Source organism: Cervus canadensis, chromosome 11, assembly GCF_019320065.1.
Source record: "Cervus canadensis isolate Bull #8, Minnesota chromosome 11, ASM1932006v1, whole genome shotgun sequence".
Taxonomy (NCBI): Eukaryota; Metazoa; Chordata; class Mammalia; order Artiodactyla; family Cervidae; genus Cervus; species Cervus canadensis.
The window spans coordinates 40704534-40722834 of NC_057396.1; the positions used below are offsets into that span (position 1 = coordinate 40704534).

The 18301-nt window shown below is 54.3% G+C and overlaps 1 protein-coding gene across 3 annotated transcripts in view; it reads left to right on the plus strand.

Annotated features, from left to right (window-relative positions):
• The first annotated feature begins 3138 nt into the window (after positions 1 to 3138).
• LMO1 (LIM domain only 1) overlaps positions 3139 to 18301 on the plus strand; it is a 41350-nt gene continuing 26187 nt past the window's right edge. Inside the window, exons 1-2 of one of the 3 annotated variants that reach the window (XM_043482814.1) lie at positions 3139 to 3365; positions 7824 to 8083. In XM_043482814.1, coding sequence (XP_043338749.1) covers positions 8059 to 8083 — 25 coding nt within the window. In that variant the 5' untranslated portion in view covers positions 3139 to 3365; positions 7824 to 8058. Of the gene's footprint in view, positions 3366 to 7823; positions 8084 to 8374; positions 8615 to 18301 lie in introns of those variants that run through there. The other 2 variants (XM_043482815.1, XM_043482817.1) reach the window with 2 other exon arrangements.

Below are 18301 nucleotides of genomic sequence, written 5' to 3' on the forward strand. Positions count from 1 at the left end.
TGGGCCAGGCTCAGCTTTGCACCATACCTGGAACTGTTACCCTTCCAAACTCCAGGCCTTGCTACTCAGTCTAGACCCCCATGGGGGATCGCCTCTCAGGACCCTCATTGTCTCTCCTCCAGCATGGTCCCCATTGGGGACCTTGATCCTTATAGTATGTCCATCCATGTCCAGATCTCAGGGATGGACTAAGTTCAGTGTCCTTCACTAGTGCTTGAGGCCCATATACATTCAGAGATGGGGCTGGGCATCTATTTCAGTTTCCCTGACCACCCATCATGGTGAAGCTCTAATTTTCTCTTCCACTGTGAAAACCACGAGGCTGGTCTTCAAGGAGCTCACACAGGCCCTCAGTGTAAGTGAGGTTGGGGGCAGTGAAGCTGGGTGCTCAACCCCTTGGGCTGGACTCAAGTGTCAGGTCTGGCCAAGCAGATAACCCAATTGCAGGGCCATGCTCGTCCATACAGTGCTTTTCTGAAAATTAGTACTCTCTTTTGGCAGGTGCAGCCTATGTCAGGCACATGGTTTGGAGAGCAGAGAAAGGGCAGAATTTCAGCCCCCTCTTGTCCTCTTGGCCAGAAGCCCTATGCCAGGAACAGCCAGCACCAGTCTAGACAGTGACCGTGCCTAGCAACACAAAGAACTAAACAGCATGGAGATCAAAATATTGGATTCACAGGAAGCATGCACCTGGGTTCTGGTCCCTTTCCATCTGAGGTCCTGGGGGAACAAAAAGATGGTACCTAAGGTTCTCTCCTTCTGAGCCTCCATTTTTATATCTAAATTCCTCCCCTGCCTCTGTGGCTCCCATTTTCTCCAGTGACCCAGTGGAGACTCCTCATATGGTATCTGTGCTTCTACTCCAGGGGAGAGCTGAAACTGTGCCCTCAGGGACTGACCTTATTCTCCAGGCCTCAGTGGAGTAATGCACGTACCACTCACAAGTCCAGACTTCACACAGCGACACTCACTTAGAGGAACACAGGGGAGATGTTTCCTTAGAGGATTTTGAGAGGTGGGCAAGGGCTTCCTAAGCGAAGGGATGCCACGAGAAGAATCACTAGAGCAAGAACCTGCAGGGTGTGTTCAATTACAGTAAAGCAATCCAGAGGGGCAGGAGTGTGAGGCTGTTGTTGGAGGTCAATAGATAGCAATTAAATTGAAGTGAAGGGCAGTGGTGGTTACAAAGTCTTCCCCAGATCTGGTGAAGGGCCTAAAATGATCTGATAAGCAGTTAGGGCTTGGTCTTGTGGTCAAAGGGGAACCACAGAAACTTTCTGAGCAGGAGAGTAGTTAGGGTCAGGTTTTGGCACCAGGAAGATGACTCTAGCAGCTTGTGCTGGATGGTGAGGACGATTTTCCAAACTCGGTCACTGCATGGCTATGTCCGATGCTTGTGGAAGATGAGAGCAGCAGACTTGGGAGGTCATTCTGAAGAGCACCTCTGAACAGCTCCCTTTTCTTCACTGAATTGAGTATAATTAATTCACTCATTTCACAAACTTTGCCCCATACGAACTATGTGGGTCAATGTGCAAGGATGGAGGAGGGCAGGAGGAATCAGGATGAGCCCTCCCTTCCCCTCCCCTAGCTCTCTCTCCACCCCTCAATCAGAATGTGTTTTGATAAGTGGGGGCTTGGGAGACAGCATAAGGGTGACAAACTGTGCCTCCTCCACCAATTAAATTTTTTAAAAAGCTGCTATGGAAGGAGCGAATATTAGTTTCCTGATTTATAAAGCCAAATGGATTAAGCTCATTCATTGCCCGAGGAAACAAAAAGGAAATCTTCAATACCTCTGTGCACATTGAGAACAGGAACAATACTGGTCTTTAGAAAGCAGAAACCTAATTTGGGGGAATCAATTACCCTCTGTGTCCCTGCCTCTGTGGGCTTTCTCACTGGCTTTCTCTCAATAGAGATTTCCTGGGAGGTAAAATGTGGAGAAGTTGGTCAACCATAGGCACACCCTCCGTTTAGCCTTTACAAACAGGAGGCAAAGAACTAGGGTTTGTGGAGTGGGAGTGGGGGGTGCACCTAGATATCAGACACTTGTGGAAATGGGAGGAGGCAAGCTGAGACTGGGGAGGGCTTTGGGATAAAACCTGGAGAGTGGGGGGTGGGAGTGGATATAGGGATGTGCAGTGAGAGGGCAAGAGAAGGGGATGATGGGAACCTGGAGTTTATAGCTGGGGGGAAGGGGAGCATCCTCCAGGCCGTGATGGGGTGAGGAGGACACTCTCTCAGCCTGCCTCCACAGACCACAACCGCCTCCTGATTCATCTCTTCTGTGGTCTGCCCTTGCCCTTGCAGGTTTGAGCCTGCAGAGTGCAATGGCCAGAAAATTAGACAAAATGAAAGGGGATGGGGCGCCGGCCACAGTAACCACGGAGTCACACTCACAGCCACACACAGAAGCAAGCTCACACATTCCTGTGCTGGGCCTCAGACACTGGCCCACGGTCCGCAGCCCCAGAGCCGCATTCACCCGGATGCACTCACAGTCACACATGGGGAGTCCCACACTCACAAGGACAGGGTCACAGACTCAAAATGACACCCCACATACTCCCCCCGGAAACCGCACACACTCCGCCTCCCCCAAGTCCGAGCTGAAGCTCCCACGGTGTCTCACTACCCCACACAGCCCTCACTCTGGCATGCGGTCACACACACACACACACACACACACACACAGTCCCTCACACGCACACACTCTGGCTGTGCTTTTGTGTTTTGTCAGAATTAATGAGAAAAGTTCCCGTGCCCTGCGGGTAATTAGTGTCCTTGGAGTTAAATAAGCTAATGGCGGGCACCTCTGGCCCAAGCAATTATGTTTGTGTATTGAATAATTGATTCAAAGGGGGGGAAGGGCCGCTAATCAGATCTGAACATAATGAATTGATTTAATTAACAGGGGAATCTGAGGGGCCCTGGGAAACGCAGGCTTCTTCACTCGGCTGAGAGAGCGCGGGCCGCGCGGAGAGAAGAGCGCGCGGCGGCGGCGGCTCCGGCGGCTCCGGCCCGGCCCGGGCAGCGGCTGCCGGCTCGGCCTGGCCATCGAGGCCGGGCGGACTCGCCCCAGCCCCAGCCCCAGCCCCGCCCCAGCCCCGCCCCGTCCCGCCCCGCCCCCGGGTCTGGCCGGCCCGCCCGCCCGCGGGAGCTCCTCACCGGTGGGGCTCAGCTCCGGGCGCGGGTCGATCCGACCCAGTCAGCGGCCGCGCTCGCCGGGCGCGGAGCCCGCGCGGGGCCGGCGGGAGCAACGCAGACGGGCGACGGCGGAGTCCGAGTCGCCCGCCCCTCCGCGTCCTCGGCCCGGGCCGGGCTGGAGCCGCCGGGGACCATGGTGTTGGACCAAGAGGACGGTAGGTGCCCGGGGACCGGCGGGGCTCAGGGCGAGGGCAGCGGCAGCGTCCCCGGCGCCCGGCCCCGGCCGCCTTTGGCCGGCTCCCCGGAAGCCCGGCGGTGGAGGTGCGCGCGGGTGCGTGTCGGAGTGCCGGGCTCAGCCCGAGGCTCCTCAGCCGGATTAGGAAGTCACACGGGCCAGCCAAGCCCGGCAGCCCTGCACGCTCGGGCAGGGAACTTTCTCAGTGGCTCTTGCCGCCTCGCGGGCAAAGGAGCGCCTTTCAGATCCGTGCCGTGGGCTTCCCCGCAGTGCCCACTGACCCCAGTCTCTCTGCCTCCCCACTGGGTATCTGCATGTTCCCGCTTCTGCACCGCTTCGGAAAGGCTCCCCCAGGAGGATGCCCAGAGAACCCCGGGGTGAGGGTGCCGTCCAACCAGCACCCTGGGGTCCCTCAGGTCTGGAACTTCATAGCTGCGAGGTGGGTGACATGGCTTCACACCTGGCCGGGCTGGGGAGGACTCTCGCCGATCAGTTCCCCCAGCCCAGAGTGCTGGGAGGTGCACTGCTGATTAGGGCATGTGGATGGGCTGTATATCCAAGATAGCAGAGGCGGATTCACCTTGAAGGAATACGTTTTTAAGCTTCAGAGCCCTTCCGTTGTAATTTTGTTTAGTAAATCTCCTATTCTTTTTCTTAAAGACCCTTAACCCACCCACCCCAACCCTAGTTGCATAAGGAAGCTTCACTCTCGCAAAATCTAACCACCCCTGGGTCCAGCTTACACCCTTCCCATCGTAACTGCCAGTCTCTCAGGAGATCTCACAGCTCTGCTGGTCCATGGAGCATCCCCAGTTGCTAGGGCAGTTCTCTGGTGCCCGGCAAATGAAGCCCTGAGGCAGGAGGCTGGGAAATTGGGGGTTGGGAGGCAGCTACTGGTCTGCAGGGAGGGGTCTGGGTGCCTGGCCTTTCTCTCTGGCTCTGCTAGTCCCTTGTCCCACCCTGCTACCTCCCAATAGGGTGATCAACTGTCCTGGTTTGCCCAGGACCATCCCTGTTTTATCACTGACAATCCCAGGTCCTGGAAGCCCCTCAGTCCAGAGAGCTAGGGCAAACTAGGACATCTGGTCCACAGCCTATATCCACAACCTTCTCTGGGCTGTTGTGCAGGGGTGGGCTGGCCTTCATTGAAGGGGCGGGGAGACTTGTTTTCTGGAGGGCAGATTCTGCATAGGCCCTCACAAAACCTAACAAGTTATAACGGCAGCTTCCTAGAAGGCCTGTCCTGGGCTTCCAGAAACCGAAAGAGGAAAAGTTTGCCAACTGTGTGCTTTGCCACTCTAGTTTGTTGCAAATCCCTATACATGGGCTGCTTTGTGGGAGTAGGGGGCTGGACAGGACAGGGCACCTGAACTTGGCCAGCAGGCATCCTGATTGTACGCAAAGTCTGTAGATTCACTCTGTCCCACTCTGTGGCGGCCACTGGGAACAGGCCTTTGTCACTCCAGATACCCCATTTGAGTGTCACCTGTGAGGCCAGCTTGTAACTCCAGCTTGGAGCTGGAAGCAGGCCCTCAAGCCAAGGCACATGTGACAAGCCCCGCTGAGGAGTTCTGGAATATCTGGTCTGCTGGGCCCCCGGGGGCATCAAGTCTTCAGCCCCCTCCCCCACAACCCCAGCGCAGGAATCCTTCATCGGGACTTTACTGCCAGATGCAATGACAAACTGCTAGGACCTGCCCAAAACTTTGTAAAGCAGCCAGGCTTACCCCCTTTCTGCTCACCGTAACCTAGGGGGTTGAGCAGCTGGCCTCCCTCTGCTGTCCCCAGAGGCATTTCAAGGGCATTTTGGAGCACTCTTGGCAGAATCACAGTGTGAGTACATGCTCATCACTGTGGAATGTCTCAGGTGCAGATACCCCACTCCCTCCATCGCCCCCCAGCCCCAGGGGACATGCGAATTCCACCTCAGTGTTGTGGGTGTGCCCCTGGACCTGAAGGCAGCTTGGGTGGGAGTGAGCATAGGCACAGGAGTTACCTCCCTGCCCAACAATTACCCATAAGCTGAGAGGGAGGCTGCTGGAGGAGCCAGGCTCCTGCCTGGATTTGTCAGCCCAGCAGGCCCCTTCCTGGGTGGGAGCTCAAGTCATCCAAAGCGTCCAAAGGTTGCTGGGTAGCTCTGTCCACCAGAAGGCCTCTATGGAGGCCCTTCTCCAGATGAGTGTGGCAGCTCAGTGCTCATCACTGGGGCTGCAGAGGAAGCTGCCTGTGGGCAAAGGCAGCTAGCCCTTCACACACAGCACCAACTCCCTGCTCACACCCCAGCCTCTTCTACAGGCCATTGTTCTGTAACCCAGGCCTGCTCCAGTCCCTGGGTTGGGCTGCAAGGCCCCTGACTCCCAAAAGGGTGGCTGCTAACTGTGTGGCTGCTAATTGGGCACCTTGGGAGCTGGGGAGAGCTGATGTTTGGGACACAACACCCGAGAGTGAGAAAGTGGCCCCAACTAATCAAGTTCGGGTTTGTGGGTCAGGGCCAGACCCTGAGAGTGAGGAGAAGCAGTCCCAGAGGCCAGGAGTAAGGCCACAGCCCTTGTAGAGTGAACACCTCTAGGTAGCACAGAGGTGTCTACAGAAATAAGTTCCCCCTTGCCAGCCTGCTGGGTCCAGTTTTTGCCACGCTGTCAGGCCCCCAGCTCAGGCTGGGGTGAGGGGCTGGCACTAAATGTGCCGGCGGCGGCAGTGCCAAAGCCTCCTTCAGACCCTCAGGGTACAGTTGAGCTGCAGTGGCAGGGGAGAGATCAAGCTCGCAGTCCTGAGGGATGGTGAGTCTGAGCAAAATGATATATTTAACATCAAATATACTCAAGGACTATTAGGATTAAGTATTCAAGATGAAGGGGAAAGCGAAACTCTCTGAGCTGCGGATGAAGCATCTCATTAGAAGCAGCCTCTCTTCTGTTTTTTCAAAGCTTGACTTTCCTGCCTAGGGTAGAGGAGGGTGGGCTGCAGCACCAGCCCCTCTCCCCTTCCCCCTCCCATCAAGCACCCCACATTGGGGCCCCCTAGGGCTTAAGGGGCATGACCTGGCCTTCAAATCTCCTTTGTACCCACTGCCTCCCCCTCCTCCCATTGTCCGGGGTGCCACAGTTTACAAAGCACATTCATATGCATTGTCTCATCTGATCCCCACAGCAAATTTGGAGAAGTCTTCTGCTTCACAGACAGGGAAACTGAGGCCCTAGGGAGAGAAAATGACTTGCAAAAGTCCCCTATTGGTAATAGGCAGAGACAAGATGAAGTCGTGGTGGCCCTTTGCCCCTCCAAGGACTCCAGCTTCCTTCTCCTTGCCTGGATCTAATCCTTAGAAGTGACTGCAGGGGATGAACATCTGGCACATGTGTCTGGAGAAGAGCTGTTTAGATTTCCATCCCATCCTGGAACTCTGCACTGTCAAGAGAAAAAAAAAAAAGCCCTTGATATTGAAGAGTGGCCTTCCTGGAGAAGGCAGCCTGGGCACCAACCCCAGGGTGCACAGAGGGAAGCAGGGTTCAGAAGGAGAGGAGATGAACGCTGTGTCCCTTCCTGCCTCCTGCGTTACTAAGCAGGAATCATCAACTCTGTAATAGTAGAAATCTGTTTTCACTGCTGTATCCCCAATGCCTTACAATAGAGCTTGGTACATAATATGTGCTCAATAAATAGTTGTGGAATGAAAATAATAACCTTCAAGGCCATGCTGTGGTTGCTCAGATAGAAGTTGAGACAGGATCTCATTCTCTGTGAAATCAGGATGCTCTTCCGAGGGGCTGCTGGGGTAAGGATGGTGATGAAAGACTCAATAGTGAGAAAATCTGTGCCCTGCAGAGGGTTAACTTTGCCAAACAATCCAGGAAGCAACCAGGAACCCCAGAGAGAGGAGGTAGGAAGGGGGAGGGTACGTAGTCAGAGAAAGAGTGCCCCTTGGGAGGGGGCCAAAATCAAGGCTGAGGGGACTGACAGACAAGTGGTCTGCCAGACAGTGATTGGGAATGAGGACCCAGGGTCCTGAGCAGAGCCACGCGCCGAGTTGAGTCCTAGAGGCCTCCAGGTGGCGCTGCGGAGCCGGACAGCCGCGCGTCTCCACTCCCCATTAACTCGGGAGGGAGGGGGGCCTCGGGAAATGTGTGCATTTATTCAGTAGCAGGAGTGCAAACCTCATACATTGAGGGAGAAAGGCAGCGGGAGACGGCCGCCGAGATTCCCCCATCTCTTTGAATATAATTTTAGATTGAGATTCAGATTAAATCCGAGGGGAAAACACTTTATGAGGCTGAAAGCTGTGTCGTTGCCAGAGCCAGGGTTATGAGCTATCAAATGCAATTACATTAAGACAGATTATACTGGGCAAATTGAGCCATTTAGAAGGTGAGAATCAAAGAAACGGCTCTGATCCTCTCTTCCCCCTTCTCTCTCCCTCTCCCTCTCCCTCTCCAAATTGCAGTTCGTAGTTCCTTGCAATTCTGAGGCACAAAAGTAGGTGAGACTGCTTTTGTATCTGCGAAGTGCTTCACTCCTGAATGTAATTCTAGCTGAGTGCAATCTAGGTTAAGAGCCGGACAAGCGGGTAATTAGAGTCCGCTCGCTGCCCGAGGACCGGCCGCCCCGCCGAAGCGCGCCCGGAGTCGGCGCCCTTCTCCCGGCCGAGTCGAACTGCGGCTGGACACGGAGCGCCCGAGATGATGGTGCTGGACAAGGAGGACGGTAGGTGGCGGGCGGGGGTCCCGACGCCCCGCGCCCCTGCACCCCCGCCGCGGCGCGCGGGAACACACACGCCGGGACACGGGCGCGCACACGCCGGGCTGTGCTGGGCTGGCGGGGCGGGAGGTCCCCAGGGGGCTGGGGACTGGGGTGGGGAGGCAAGGGAGCTCTGGGCTGCGCGCCCCCGGGGCCGGGCCAGGCCGGACCGGACCGCGGGAGGGCGAGCTACGCTCTGGCAGTGTGATGCTCTGCGGGGCCGCGTGGAGGCTCCGGCTGCCCTCCGATCTCGGCGCAGCAGCGGTTCGCGTAGAGCGTTTCGTCTTTGCGGCTGCTCCTCTCACCGCAGCCATCACCCTCGCGCCGCACGCGTAACCCGAGAGGCGCTGAGCGCCGAGCAAATCAGTGGCTTCGGGAAATCGGACTCCAGATTTCTGCGGCCGGCTGGCGCGCAGAAAGAAGGTGGCCACCCAGGTGCCCGGCAGGCCAGGGGGAAAGCCGGCAGGACCACTGGGGACACGGCTGCCCAAAAACTCGGTGAGATAAAGGGACGCCTCCTGTGCTGCCCACCGTCTCCCTGGCGGCTCTTGAGCTCGGAGGCAGGAGTTTGGCCCAGAGAAAGAAAGTGTCCCACTCCTGGCCAGTAGCATGCGTGCCGGGGCCACCAGGACCTACCCTGATCAAGAGGTTCACTGCGCCTGAGAGGTCAGAATAGAGGGGCCTGTGGTGGCTAGAAGCCACTAGCAGGTGGTTTCACACACCCAAAGCCTTCCTGACTGCGACTGTTCTGCAGTAATTGTCCTGGTTTGTGCAGCACAGGTCGGAGAACCCAGCCCCCTTGAGGGTAAAACCAGCGGGTGTCCTGTGACCTAGGGGCAGCCCTCTTGGTCGAGAGAGTGGCCCTGCCCTGGCCCTGGCCGAGGCCCTCCTGCCCTGGAGGTGAGGGTTACCTGGTGGGTTAGTGTTGTCGGGAGACACGAATGCAATTGTTAGCACCCAGGCCCCATCTGCATTGTACTGCTGGTGAGGACCTGAGAAGAGGGGTTTTCTGTGAGTCAGCGGGAGTCCTCTTAGGGTGACATCAGCTGACCTCTCCCAGTGAGTGTGGAGGTCTGTGCCCTCTGCCCTCCAGGCTGGTGGTGCTCCTGACAAGGTCACTTGGTGGAAATCTGAAGTTAAGTGACGTAGGGTCACACAGGATGTTTGCTTTGCTGCCACTGTGTGCCGATGCCCCTGGCCTCCCTTCCCACCCACTGAGGCCTCCGGCAGGAAGGGCCATTTAAAACATCTGGCCCAGGAGTGGCACGTGGGGGAGCACTGTGACCGGTCAGCCCATTTCTGGGCATGTGTGTTGAAAGAGAGGGAGGAGGACTAAATGCTCTGGCCAAAAGAATCCATTTGCCAGGGTTTGGCTAGGGTGAGACATCCACTTCCTGTGTGCTGTTCTTTATGGGCCCCTCCCCTGGAGCCCCAGGTGGGCCATTAGAGGGCTGGGCTGGTGCAGGTGTGTACAGATTGGAAAGGAGAAGAGGTCTGGGGTGAGACCAGACAAGGAGGAAGGAGTCTTTGCTTTAGCTCCTTTCTCATTGACTCCCGGTGTTATCTAGGATCAGTCATGCCCATCTCGAGTCCAGACTTTTCCTCTTGGTAAAGTGAGGAGCCAGTGCTGCCAGGTCCTTCCTTGGTGTTTGGAGGTGCTCACACCATGGGGAGCATTTGGAAATTGGGGTATGTCTTCAGCCCAGATTGTTTGGCACTGACTCCCTAGGCCCAAGCCAGAAATCCAGAAGACCCAGGCCCCGTACACAGGTGGCCTCAGGCAGGAAGACTGGCCTCCAGCTGACAAGATAATACCACCACCAGCACCTCAGGTCTTGTACTCTGTGCAGGCACCCCAGAATGCCTCGGCTCTATGTACTAAAGGTTTCTAGATGAGCCCCAAATGGAAATGGTTCTCTGGAGGTCATTTCAGCCAGTCTCCTGCCTGCCCCCCTGGTATATGTGTTTCCCTCAGTGTGCCCCAGACCTGTAGAGAAGAGCTGACTCTGCCCTAAGGTCCCCCACCCTGTCCAGTCTTAATGATGTGGTGCCCAGTAGTGCTGAGATCACTGAGCTCTGGGACCCCTCACAGCACAAGGAAGAAGACTGGCTTAAGTCCTGAGGAGCCATTTGATTCATGTCCTGCCCAGCCTAGATCTGTCTTTCAGAAGCAGCCTTTTTGCTCATAAATCCACCCTCCATTCCCTGTTGGAGTCTAGCATCTCCTGGTTCCAGGAAACCTTGAAGGTGGTACCTTCAGCTAGGTGGAGGGAGAAAGGTTCTAGACCCATTCACATCCTCACCCCGCCCAAACCTGCTGTCTAATTCCTTCCTCACACTTAATGCTCTCCCAGCAGGTGGCTGTCTGGGCTGGGTGGCAGCACTGGTCCCCAGGGCCCCCGAGGAGTGTGTTCCTCCCGGCTGTGAACTGCACCCTTTGTCTGGCTGCAGCGGGGAACTCAGGCTCCTATTAACCACCCCCAACGCCTTTTCTCCACCTGACAGCGTCTTGTGGGAAGAGGCCCGGGCTCCTCTGGTTGAAGTCAGGTCCGCCAGCTGCCGAGGACCAAAGCTCCTGCTCTGCTGGGTTGCAGGGCTTTCATGTTGCACTTCTGAAAGATAATAAAATATCAATCGCTTTGCCGTAGCAACGGGTTTAAGAGACTTTCTGAAGTATTGAATCGTCAGAAAAAAAATTTTTTTTTTTTTTTTGCTTTTAAGCACAGTGCATTATTAATAAAGTAATCCATTAGGTCGAGCAGTGAAGGGCCACCACAGAGAGGAAAGATCTGTTTTGCAAACGGTTAAACTTCGGGTTTCAAGATTAATTGCTTTCATTTGGATGCTTGCTCTTGGCCTAGCCAGCTCCACTTTACTGGAACTCAGGGTCCTGCCTTTCTACGTGCTGTGGGGCCTGCCTGTCAGCAAAGGGAGCCCAGCTCCAACTTTCCTGGAGAAAGCGCCCTTCTCCCCCTGGCACCTGTGCTTGGACTGGCACCAGGCAGTGGGCTTTCCAGGGAGGTTTGTGGTCCAAGGGGAGCTATAGCCCTGAACCCTGAAGAGTCGGATTAGCTCTCAGGCTGTTGGAGAAATGGCCCTAAAGTAGGGGCAGGCAGCAGCGGGTCCAGGCAGCCCCAGAAAGAGGGAGAGCCTCAGGTTGTGAAGGAATGGGCAGGAGAGCATGCTGAAGTCACCCCCAAGGGGTGGCCCTATGTGTGTGATGCAGAAGGGCAGGTCTGGGTGTAAGCTGCCTCTGCATAGGCCCAGCAGGAGGGCCGGGGCGGCTGCAGGAAACAGCAGGCAGGCAGTGGAACTAAACGCCAGACTTAATTCCTAGGGCATTTTTAATAAGTTAAAAACACCTAAGGAGATTGGAGCTGGGCTGAGGAGGACCAGACAGTGCATCTTCAATTGTTAATGACCACTGTGAGCACGGCCTCCACAGCAGACTTGGTTGATCCACGGGAGCAGGCTCTCAGCTACACTTGGCTACTGACCGGCAGGATCTCCTAGAATATCCCATCATACTCTGGACCACGGAGGGTTCTAGGGGCCTCTCCCAGCAGAGTGTGGCCAGGACCTCCCTGGCCCTGGAGGAAAGGCAGGGAGGGAGTGGGTCCTGATGCTGTTCCATAGTGCAGACCCCAACCCATCGGCAGGAGGGTGGAGCCCAGTGGACACTGCTCTCTGCTGAGGGCTGGTAAGGGCCTTGCGAGGCTGGCACGGTGGGGACCAGGCCTGGCACCCACCGTGTGCCTGGAAGATAAGGGTGTCCATCTGCACCCACCAGTCTGGCCTGGGCTGCAGCCATCTCATGCAGGGGAACGAAGTATCACAAAATCTGAGCAGCATGTACAGCTATGTCCCCTTCCTGCCCAAACCCAGCGAGGCAGGGAGCCTGTAAGGATGGCTTTCCCCAACCCCCTCCCAAAGCTCAGGGTAAAAAGCAGGTGCTCCTGTCTGTTCCCCGCTCTTCCATTCATCTGCCCATGCGGAGAACTCGGGACGGGGGGGCAGGGTGGGGGGACAGGGAAACAACATAAATTGGTCTGTCGTCCGGAATCCATGTCTCACTAATGTACCCAGATTAACTCAACTGTAAATTGTCTCCTTGGATGGCAGTGTCTTGCTAAAAGTTTCCCATATGATTCATGATTTGGATTGCTTTTAACGGCTATTGGCTAAGCAAGCCGGTGACTGTACAAGGTGATGCAATTGGCATTAGTGAGGGGAGGCACGGGAGCGTGTAATGCAGTCAATACTGCATTAACTACTGATGCCCAATTACAGGGAGTGGGAGAGAGCCTTTCAGGAGCATTAGGACTGGGGGAAGCTGAGATCACTGGCCGCTGCTCGCCTAAAAGCTTCACCCTTTGCGTGCCGGGTCTCGGCCCTGGCCTGGCCACTCACTTGGCCTCTGTGGCCATAGGAACTGCCTCTCTCTCTCTTTCATGTCCCACAACGATGCTTTTAGCACATGGAAATGTGCATTTTCCTAGAGCCGGGGCCTGCTTCTCATCCCTCCTGAGAATTGATTTCCCACCCCGCTCCAAGTCCCAGAGTCAGACGGGGTGGCTGCCCCACCTGCCTCCATTTAAGGAACACTCAGAAAGCCCCATCTGAGAGTAGGACCAAGAGGAGGTCTATTTTGGTCTCTCCCCCTTGGAACAGATGGATGATTGCCAGCGAGCTTTGGCGGCCGACCCTCTATGATCGGAAGAGACGTGAGGTTTAGCCTCAGCACAGCTGGACTGCTGGCACTGGCAAGGCTGCTGAAGCTGGAGAGTGGTCCTGGCTGGGCCTTCTCTGAAAAGAAGACAGAGCTGGTTGGCTGATGAAAGTGACCGGTCCTTAGCCAATGTGGGCCCCCTCCAGAGCTACATCCCACAAAGGGCAGAGCTGTCCCCGTGTAGCCAGGAGGCCAAAACTGTTGTTCAGGTTCAATTCCAGGGACCAGAGGGCCTCCCAGGAACCCCTGATCAGGCACATTAGCAAGTTTGGAAGCAGCTAGGGAAGAAGGTAGAAAAAAGGACCTGATACCCCAGTGTGGCAGGTACTATAGGACTGGCTGTCACATCTACTACTGTGCTGAGCTGCATAGGTCCAATATGTCCACTGTAGTTCTGTGTTCTGTGCCAACCCAGCGTTGAAGTGGTTTTGCCTCTGTACTTTCTCATCTCTACGGTGAGAACAACCACATCTAACCGGCAGGATTGTTATCAGGATTAACTCAGATAATGTCCACGTACACACGTAATAAACCAGGAAGCTTCATGCGTTGTGAAGTAACAGTGCTATCTGCAAAACCACAGGCTGATCTGAAATAGTCTTGTGCCCAGATCCGTGCTTTGTTTGCTGCCCAGCACTGGGCCCTCATCCTTCCTTTTCTCTAGTTTATCCATCATGGCCATCCCTCACCACTGTCCAGGAGGCAGGGTGGACTCACTACAGTCACCATGGGAAGAAGCCTCCAAAATCACTCTTTGTAAGCCCTTCCATTTATAGTGGCACAGATGAGACTCAAAGTTGCCCAGAATTACGTAGGAAGTTAGAGCCCAGAGCCTTAGCATCTTTCTGTGTTCCATCCTGGCTTCCATGCCTCTGCCTGTACCCAAAGTGTGACAAGGCTGGATGGTAGAAATCTCTGATAAGGAGGAATATGAGCTTAATCAAGACCATGCGTCTGGGCATCCTGCTCATGGCCCCACTGACAGCCCAGGGCATGTGTTCTCAGATGTAGGTAGGTCCTCCTGGTGGGTGCTGACGGGTGCTAACCTGACCTGGGCCTTCATGGGCTGGAGAAGCCCCAGAGGTACGTGTGGCCTGTAGCCCAGGCTGCCTGCCTGCCCTGCCTGGAGATGAAGGACACCGAGGCCCACAGGACACCCTCCCAGCCTCGGCTGAACTTTTCGTGGTGCTGCTGGCCCGAGTTTTCCTGGCAGGTCTGTACCCTAGATAGGGCTACACCAGTGGAGTCACCTTGTGCTGACTTGCAAAAGCTGATTTTGCACATCCCTCCCCAACTCTGAGTTCAGTGACATCACATTGGTAACTTGATACAAGCCATGGTGGAAATATTAACACCACAGAAATTGGCAAACACCAGAAATCAAGGTGTTTTTTTCCCCCCGGAGAATCAGTTGTGAGATATTTATCAGCACACCACTGGATTGCATTCATCTGGGACTCTGGACCTAACTCTTTCACCACCATTCTCCCATCCCATCTACCACCTTTCCTTTGGTACCAGAAGACCCAGCCCTTTGCCACCCTGACATTCTATCAGATACCTGCTGCCACAGTAGGCTGGGCAGGACTGATATGTCCACTCTGGTTTTGTGTCCCATGCCGACCTGGCATTTGCCTCTGTATCCTTGCTCATGCTGTCCCCCTTGCCTGGTGCATGCTCTACCTTTCGGTTGGCCTTGAGGGAGCCTACAGGCAGCCTTGGCTGCTTACAGGCCATTCCAGGTCCTATTCAGAGTCACATCCACCCAACTAGCTACAAGCTCATCTCTCATTGGTTGGAGGATGTTTATTTTGTGTTCTGGCTAAGGCAGGAGCCTATAGTGGCTGACATAATGGAGGTGGGGGGGGGGGAGCGGGGAGTGGGGCTGGCCCAGGTGCAGGGACAGATGCCTCAGAGAGCAGACCTACCGGGTCAGATTGGATCCCCAACTCTGCCTCCTACCCCTTCCTAAGTGGGCTTTCTTGAGTGGCCTACTCTCTTCAGGTGCAGCCTGCTAGCATAAGTCAGGAGACCCAGCTGACTGCTGTGTGACTTCAGACAACTTCCTGGGCCTCGGTTTTCACATGTCTGCAGTGGGAGCAACACTTAACTGGCACCTAATATCCATGTGAAGTGAGAGTGCTCTCTACACAGATGCACGGTGATCTCTTTGGCTTTGGCCTCTTGGTCTTTACACAGCAGCTCTTGTTTCACTGAGCCCTTAATTAAAAGCAAGCATTGTACTGTGCATGTGTATGTTAGTTATTGCTGCATAACCAACCACCCCAAAACTCAGAGGCTCAAAACAACAAGCATCTATTTAGCTTTTGAATCTGTGGGTCAGTGATGAAGGTTGGGCTTGGCTAAGGGGTTTTTTGGGCCTTGACTGAACTCACTCATGCCTGGGGGATGGCTGACCAGCTGGATGCTGGGGATAACAAGACTATGTCCCACATCATCCAGCAGACTTCTCTGGATTGTTTCCAGGCTGGAGGCAGGTCCAGAATGAATGCACAGAAGGCTTCTTGAGGCCTATGCTTGGCTCTGGGATATTGTCACTTTGTATTCTGTTGGCCAAAATAAATTACAAGGCCAGCCCCAGTTCAAGAGATGGGGGAACAGTTCTATCCTTGAAGGAAAGAGGTGAAAAGTCACATTGCAAAGGGTGTGAATATGGGGAGGGGTAGAGACTTAGAGCCACGTGCAAGTTGCACAACTCACAAGACCAGAGCTGGGCTGTGAACCCAGGCCATCTGCTCTCCTTCTCTGTGCTCTGCCGGCTGCCAGCACCCCGTTGCAGCTGGCAGACTTGAGGATGGGTGAGAAGGACACTTGTGACCCTGAGTAGGATCAGGAGTCATCTGTAATGGAGCTGCAGGGGGAGCTCATGGGAGAGGGGTGGAGTCAGTAAGAGGATGGCTTGGGGTTGGGGGTGTGAGAGGCTTCCTGTTGGGGACATTGTTGGGGGCCAACATCAGAGCCTGGCAGGTTCCTCCATGGGGAAGCCTGGAGGGGGACCACAGTGAGGTCAGGCCCCACTGCCTTGTCTGGCTTTTTCTCTGTCCTGCAAAGCCACCCGTCAGTTGGAAGGGGCGTGAAGTTCTATGGTTCCCAGAGCGGACTGAAACCTGGACATCCATGCAGATGCAGCCAGGCGGGAATCAATTCATTGGTTAGCCCCTCGCCTCAAAACAGGGCAGTAAGTGGGCTGGTGAGAGGCCCGTGTACATTCATAAACCAGCTGATTGAAAAGCAATATTTCAGATAAATACAAGCCAGCGATCTATCAGTGGTTGTAATAAAACCCAGGCTTCAGGCTGTGATTTTATTTTGAAATAATAAGAATTGCTTGATTCTTTTTACTTGAGTTACCATGGTAATTCCAGCGTGGAGCAGTGTTATATTGATTTAGAAAGTGGACAGTAATATTTCTTTTGTGTTATTCTGTTTCTAGGCCTTGATTTCTAATTTCCACTTGGAGATTACTTTTATAAATTTCTTAAGTCCTTCCACTTTTTTTCCTCTCACAGTATAATTTTCCTCTCATACGCCGCTATGTTCTGAGCTTATTGGTTTGCTCTTATTTTAAATTAAACTTGCTGGTTTCAAATATTGAAATGACATCTTTGTCTGTGTCTGTACTTTGGTTTAGCAAAATATTACAGTCTGACGCTTTCTGCTTAATAATTTAAGGGAGGCATTCTGTCGGCCCTCACTGGGTGCTGATAACTTATGACTCAACCAACGCAGACCTTAAACTCCTGACATTTTAATATTGTGCGGCGGGAGCGGCCGCCCCTCTGCTTGGAATCTCACTGGAGAAAAATCCATGTGGTACCCCAGAAGGGAGTTTTAATAATTCACCTTTGCTGGTTGGCACAATGACTTGATAGAGAAGGGGAGGGAGTCTGGTTCTTCTCAGATAAGTGGGAGCAGCCCTGGTCTGGGCTCCAATGGCCCCCATGGGCACCCACTCCATCCAGACTTTCCTGTCCTCTGAATCTTTAAAAACCCCAATTCCTGATCCCTTGGTGATAGACTGTCCAGCCTGGATTGTTGGAGGGGCTGCCTATGAGCACCGTCATGAATGCTTGAACTCTCCATTTCTTAGTTTCCCAAGTGAAACTAGCTTGGGCTTAGTCAGACAGACTGAGTTCAAACCCCAGTTTGGTCACTAGGTAATTCTAGGTAGTAAACTGAATAGTAATTCTAACTGGTGAAATGGGTATGATCACGACCATCTTCACACAGCTCTTGATGGTCTTCAAGGTGATTGATGTGGTTTCCCTCCCATTCCTAGGATTTGGGGAGGAGCAGGGGAGAAAGTGGATGTGGGTGTGCTGTGGAACGGTTACTCCACTCCAGATGTGCCTGGGTTCAGAGCTCTGGCAGGAGTGTTCTCTGGGGAGGACCCAGAGCAATGACTGCATAAGGAAGTGGGTCAGCCCCACCCATCCTGGTCTGCCCAGTGGAGAGCCGGGAATCTGCTGCGGCAGGCTAGAGGGTGTTCTCTGTCCTCCAACCTCTCCATTCTACACAGCAAGAATGGGGCTCCAGAAGGAGGCTCACAACAGCAGGGGTTCTAGGGCAGAGATCCGTACACAGGCCCCCTCTCTCTGGCCTGAGGAAAGGTCCTTCCTGTCCTGTGTGTATCCACCAGTGTGGTGGTGTGTTAGTTATCTCTTGCTGTGTAACAAATCATTTCACAATTTAGCAGCTTAAAAAAGCACCCACTTTTTAATCTCACAGTGTCTGTAGGTCAGGAGTCCAGGTACTTAGCTGGCTCCTCTGCTCAGGGTCTGTCATAATAATCAAGGCATTGGCTGGGACTGTGGTCTCCTCTGAAGATTCATCCGGTGGGGATGAGCTTTCAAGCTCACTCATGTGGTTGTTGGTGGGATTCAATTCCTTGTGGGCTGCTGGGCTGAGGGCCTCCTTTCCCCACTGAAGGGTGGCCAAAGGCTGCCTTCAGTTCCATGCCTCATGGGTTTCTCCACTAGAGCAGCTTGCTTCCTTGAAGCCACCAAGGGAGAAAGTCTCCTAGCAAGCAGGAAGTCACAGTCTTTTATAAAATGTGACACATCTAATCACAGATGTGACATTCCATCACTTTTGCTGTATTTTCTTCCTTGGGAGCAAGTCTCTAGGTGCAGCTCATACTCAGGGAAGTGGGTGGGGGTGGGGTTACACAGGGTACAGAGGATCATTGCATGCATGTGTGCTCAATTGCTTCAATTGTGTCCAACTCTTTGTGACCCCAGGGACTGTAGCCCACCAAGCTCCTCTGTTTGTGGGATTCTCCAGACAAATTTACTGGAGTGGGTTGCCATGCCCTCCTCCAGGGGATCTTCCTGACCCAGAATCGAACCTGCATCTCCCGAGACTTCTGCATTGGCAGGTGGATTCTTTACCCACTGAGTTACCTGGGAAGCCAGAGGATCACTGGGACAATCTTA